We start from the raw sequence: 4,424 nt of genomic DNA on the forward strand, positions 1-4,424 counted from the left end.
ATTTTGAATTTATTATCATAGCATTTATCATCTCCACAAGAGTTTTATTTTTTCTTTATGCTAAATCATTTTGTTCAGGAGTTTGAGGTGCAACACATTGATGTAAAATTTCATTTTCTTCACAAAATAAATTAAATTCATTTAAAAAATATTCACCACCTCTATCACTCCTAAGTATTTTAATCTTTTTATTAAGTTAGTTTACCACTAAAGCTTTATATACTTTAAACATTTTAAAGGCTTCATCCTTATGTTTCATTAAATAAACAAATGTGTACCTTGAATAATTATATATAAATGTAATAAACTATCTATTTCCTCCTCTTGTTAACACTCCATTTAATTCACAGATATCCAAATGAACAAGATCCAAAATTTTAGTCTTTCTTTCAACACTTTGAAATGGTTTCTTAGTCATTTGGCATTTAACACATATTTCACATTTTTTAAAGTTATTTAAATCACAAGATATAATGTCACATTTAATCATTCTATTCATTGTAGATTTTCTTATGTATGCTAATCTACTATGCCATAAAGAAACAGAGTCAATCATGTAAGGAAAAGAAATACATTTATTTATTCCATTGTCACTAGTACATAATTTTACCATCCATCACAAGAAAATCCTTTTCCAACAAAGTTATTAGAGATCGAAAGGATCAATTTTCTGGACTCATACATACGTTAATCTTTACCTTGCTGAGTAGATCACCACTAACCAAATTATGATTCATGTCTGGAACATGAAGGACATTTGTCAAAGTTATTATTTTTCTTGAAGAAATTTTAAAACTATACTTCCTTTACCAACTTCTTTTGAACACCCTTCATTTACCATTTGAATCTCTTGCTCGTCTTCAATCTCTTGATAAGTGTTGAACAATGACTTATCATATGCAACATGGACAGTAGCACATATATCATACCACCATCTTGGCACTTTTCCTTGAATAGCATTAACATGACTTATAATTGCCACAATATTGTCCATGTCTACGGAGTTAATCTTTGCTTCCTCTTTACTGGGTTTCTTTTTAAACCTACATTAACATGACTTATAATTGGCACAATATTGTCCATGTCTATGAGTTAATCTTTGCTTCCTCTTTACTCGATTTCTTTTTAAACCTACAATCTCGAGCATAATGTCCAAATTTCCACAAACAAAGCATGATCCTTTAGGCTTTCCTTTGGCTTTCTCTATATACTTTTTCGAACGAAGTGGATTTCCTCTCTTCTTATTGTTATTGTTAATTTTTATTGTCTGATTTATGACGTTGGCCTTAGAAGTTCCTTCATAAGAATTTTCATTCTTATCTCTCGTCATAGATTCTTCATCAATACACAAATGTTTTTATATTTGTTCTAAAGAAGAATCTTCGGAACTATGAAGAATCTTTTTCTGATAACTTTTCAAGTAGATGGCAATGTTGCTATGATTGCACCGACTGAAAAAGATTCCGATAACTCAATCTTTACCGTTCTCATTTTGTTAACAATAATTTGCAATTCATGTAAGCAATGGTTTATCGTTAAAAAAAATTTAAAATCAAAGTATTTTGAAATTAAAAACTTTTTGGGCCTTCTTCTTCCGCTTTATACTTATTTTCCAATGCTTGCTAAATTTCCTTAGCAGAGGCAGTGTTTGTGTAGAGATCATAAAGACAATCAGACAAGATATTTAAAATATGACCACGATACATCAATTCATCTTATTTTTGTATTTGTTCTAAAGAAGAATCTTCAGAACTATGAAGAATCTTTTTCTGATAACTTTTCCAAGTAGATGGCAATTTTGCTATGATTGCAACGACTTGAAAAGATTCCGATAACTCAATCTTTACAGCTCTCATTTTGTTAACAATAATTTGCAATCATGTACTTGGAGCAGCAATGGTTTATCATTAAGAAATTTAAAATCAAAGTATTTTGAAATTAAAAACTTCTTGGTACCTTCTTCTTCCGCTTTATACTTATTTTCCAATGCTTGCCATATTTCCTTAGCAGAGGCAGTGTTTGTGTAGAGATCATAGAGACGATCGGACAAGGCATTTAAAATATGACCACGACACATCAATTCATCTTCTTTCCTTTTCTTTGTTGCCACTATGAGGTCTGAGGTTCGAATATTGGCAAAGCCGAGGTAAATGTCTCCCTTATGTGCTAGTTACTATTCCAAAGGCTAGTAGTCGCTCGTGATTTACCTCCTCTGTGTTGACCCTGAGACGGGTTGGTGATGGTGCTGGGGGAGAGCGTGTTCGCCTTTTTGCCACCATCTTCTTTCCTTTTCTCTCTTTTGGCCCTTAGATCTTTGTCTTCTTTATCAGTTGGTTTCGGAATGTCTTCCAAATTTGGATCAAGAATGTACAAGATCTTCATTACAGTAGAAATTTCAGTTTGTCTTGCCAACGTATAAAGTTCGTTCCATCAAACCTAGTCAGTTTGACCATGTCTTGATTCATAAACTTTAGTGTTGCCATGGTTGTTTCACGCTCCATTATTTCTTCGGAGATCCAACAAAATATAGTTTTTAGATTGCTGTAAAAATGATATGAAGTGATCTCTAAAATTAGGAAACAAATGGCTGAAAACTTGAAACATGTACAAGGTACATTTTCCTAAAAATTATATTTGTCCCCTCTCAATGTTACCTAAGGGAGCAATGACAAATAGTTTTTGAGATATGACAAGTCTTTGCAATATTTTCTATAAACAACAATAGAAAATATTTTGAAACTAAGAGAATATATAAAAATCGGATGAGAGAAAAAAGAAAATTTGTTGTATCTCCACAATCTCTTCTCCATTTATAGACTTAAATAATCACATCCAAGGGTCACAATGAATGAATATGCCTCTTGCCAAAAAGACATGTATCAAAAGACATAACTTATTTTCAATTTTGAAAATTGAAAAAGCTACTAAGCTCCAAATTAAAATATGAACCACCATAATTTTACTTTAAATATGCATTCATTTAGGTTTATTATTTCATTAATTAATTTCAACAAATAAATTCTAACAGTAGATAAGATCAGAGTTAGTACCCTATGCAGGCCGTCGCTGTCGGGTTCGTGAAGAAGGCGGTGACAGATAGCAGGGCAAGAGGGCGGCAGGTGTCGCGGCTGGAGGAGTCCATCAAGAGTTTGGAGGAGGAGAAGCGCAAGATCGAAGCTTTCAAGCGCGAGCTCCCTCTCTGCATGCGTCTCGTCTACGAGGGTCGGTCCGATGCTCCTCCCTTCTGTCCTTCCCTTATTTGATTTCGCCTGGATCCTTTTAGGTTAAAATTAGTGTTCTTTTGTTTGGAAATTTCTATCGTAGTGATCGAGGAGTTGAAGAGGGAGATCGATCGGTTCCGCGCCGAGGGTTTCGGGCCTGTGTTCCAGGAATTCACGCCGATTAAGGGCAAAATCAACGAGAGTAGCTCGGATTTCAGAGATAAGAAGAACTGGATGAGCTCGTTCCAACTCTGGATCTGCGAGGAAAGTAAAGATACCAAAAACATGACAAGATGAACTTTAAAGAGGTTGGAAATGCATAATTCTTTGCCATTTATTTGGGGGGAAAAATTGAATCTTTGTTCATTTCTCGGAGGATTTTTGCTCTTAATGGATTTCTTTGGTTCCGATTGCAGAAATCAGTATGTTATTCTCGGAACGGCGGAGATGCGTCCCTGCCTGCCGGTATTGGAACTATACAGCTTCAAGGCGGAAGATGAGACTGCCGCTGTGTTGTCTGACCTCTCTCTGTGCTCTACCGCGATCACTCATGGCTTTGTGACTCAGGCCATCAATAATCTTCCAGTTGGCGGCGCCTGGCACACACTGTGGCTTGCATTCGCAACAGAAGCAGCCTAGGAAGATGAGGAGGTGCTGGTCTCAGGATCTGCATCGGTGGTTTGTGCTCGCGATCCCTCCGGTGCTCATGGTAAGACCTCGGTTGAATCAATTGCTAGGATAACTCCTACAGGTTGATGTTTAGTCCCACATCTAAATTTCCACATTCTTTGACCAATATACAATATAACCATACGACACATGAACCACAACCCATGGGATGAAGTGATAGGATTTTAGGGTCCAGGAAAATCCCCGGGTCATCTACTGCAGTGATGCGGTTGTGTAATTATGGTCCATTAATCTGATTGTATCCTATTCTTAGAGGGCTGAGACACGTGTGGAGCCTTTCGATCAGATTGTGGATTCATGACCGTTCTTTCATAGTAATTCACTTGGCCCTACAAATGGGTTAACAGAACGGGGTTTATAATCTCATGGGTAATTTTTAAATAAATATATTACTTTTTTTTTGTTTTTGGATGCTTTTGACAATTACAATTATAATGTAACAAAAATTATTTGTTTGAAGGTTTTAATAAACAACCTAGTTTAATATTTTATTATATTATCCTTAGTTACAAA

At 35.3% G+C, this 4,424-nt stretch overlaps 1 protein-coding gene across 1 annotated transcript; it reads left to right on the plus strand.

The window, feature by feature from the left end:
- The first annotated feature begins 3,024 nt into the window (after positions 1 to 3,024).
- Positions 3,025 to 4,196, plus strand: LOC121993748 (myb family transcription factor EFM-like). The gene is made up of 3 exons (XM_042548079.1): positions 3,025 to 3,222; positions 3,325 to 3,529; positions 3,638 to 4,196. Exons 1-2 carry the CDS (start codon positions 3,054 to 3,056, stop codon positions 3,516 to 3,518), a joined length of 363 nt encoding a protein of 120 aa, XP_042404013.1. The 5' UTR covers positions 3,025 to 3,053; the 3' UTR covers positions 3,519 to 3,529; positions 3,638 to 4,196.
- Positions 4,197 to 4,424: the final 228 nt, after the last annotated feature.

Source organism: Zingiber officinale, chromosome 6A, assembly GCF_018446385.1.
Source record: "Zingiber officinale cultivar Zhangliang chromosome 6A, Zo_v1.1, whole genome shotgun sequence".
Taxonomy (NCBI): domain Eukaryota; kingdom Viridiplantae; phylum Streptophyta; class Magnoliopsida; order Zingiberales; family Zingiberaceae; genus Zingiber; species Zingiber officinale.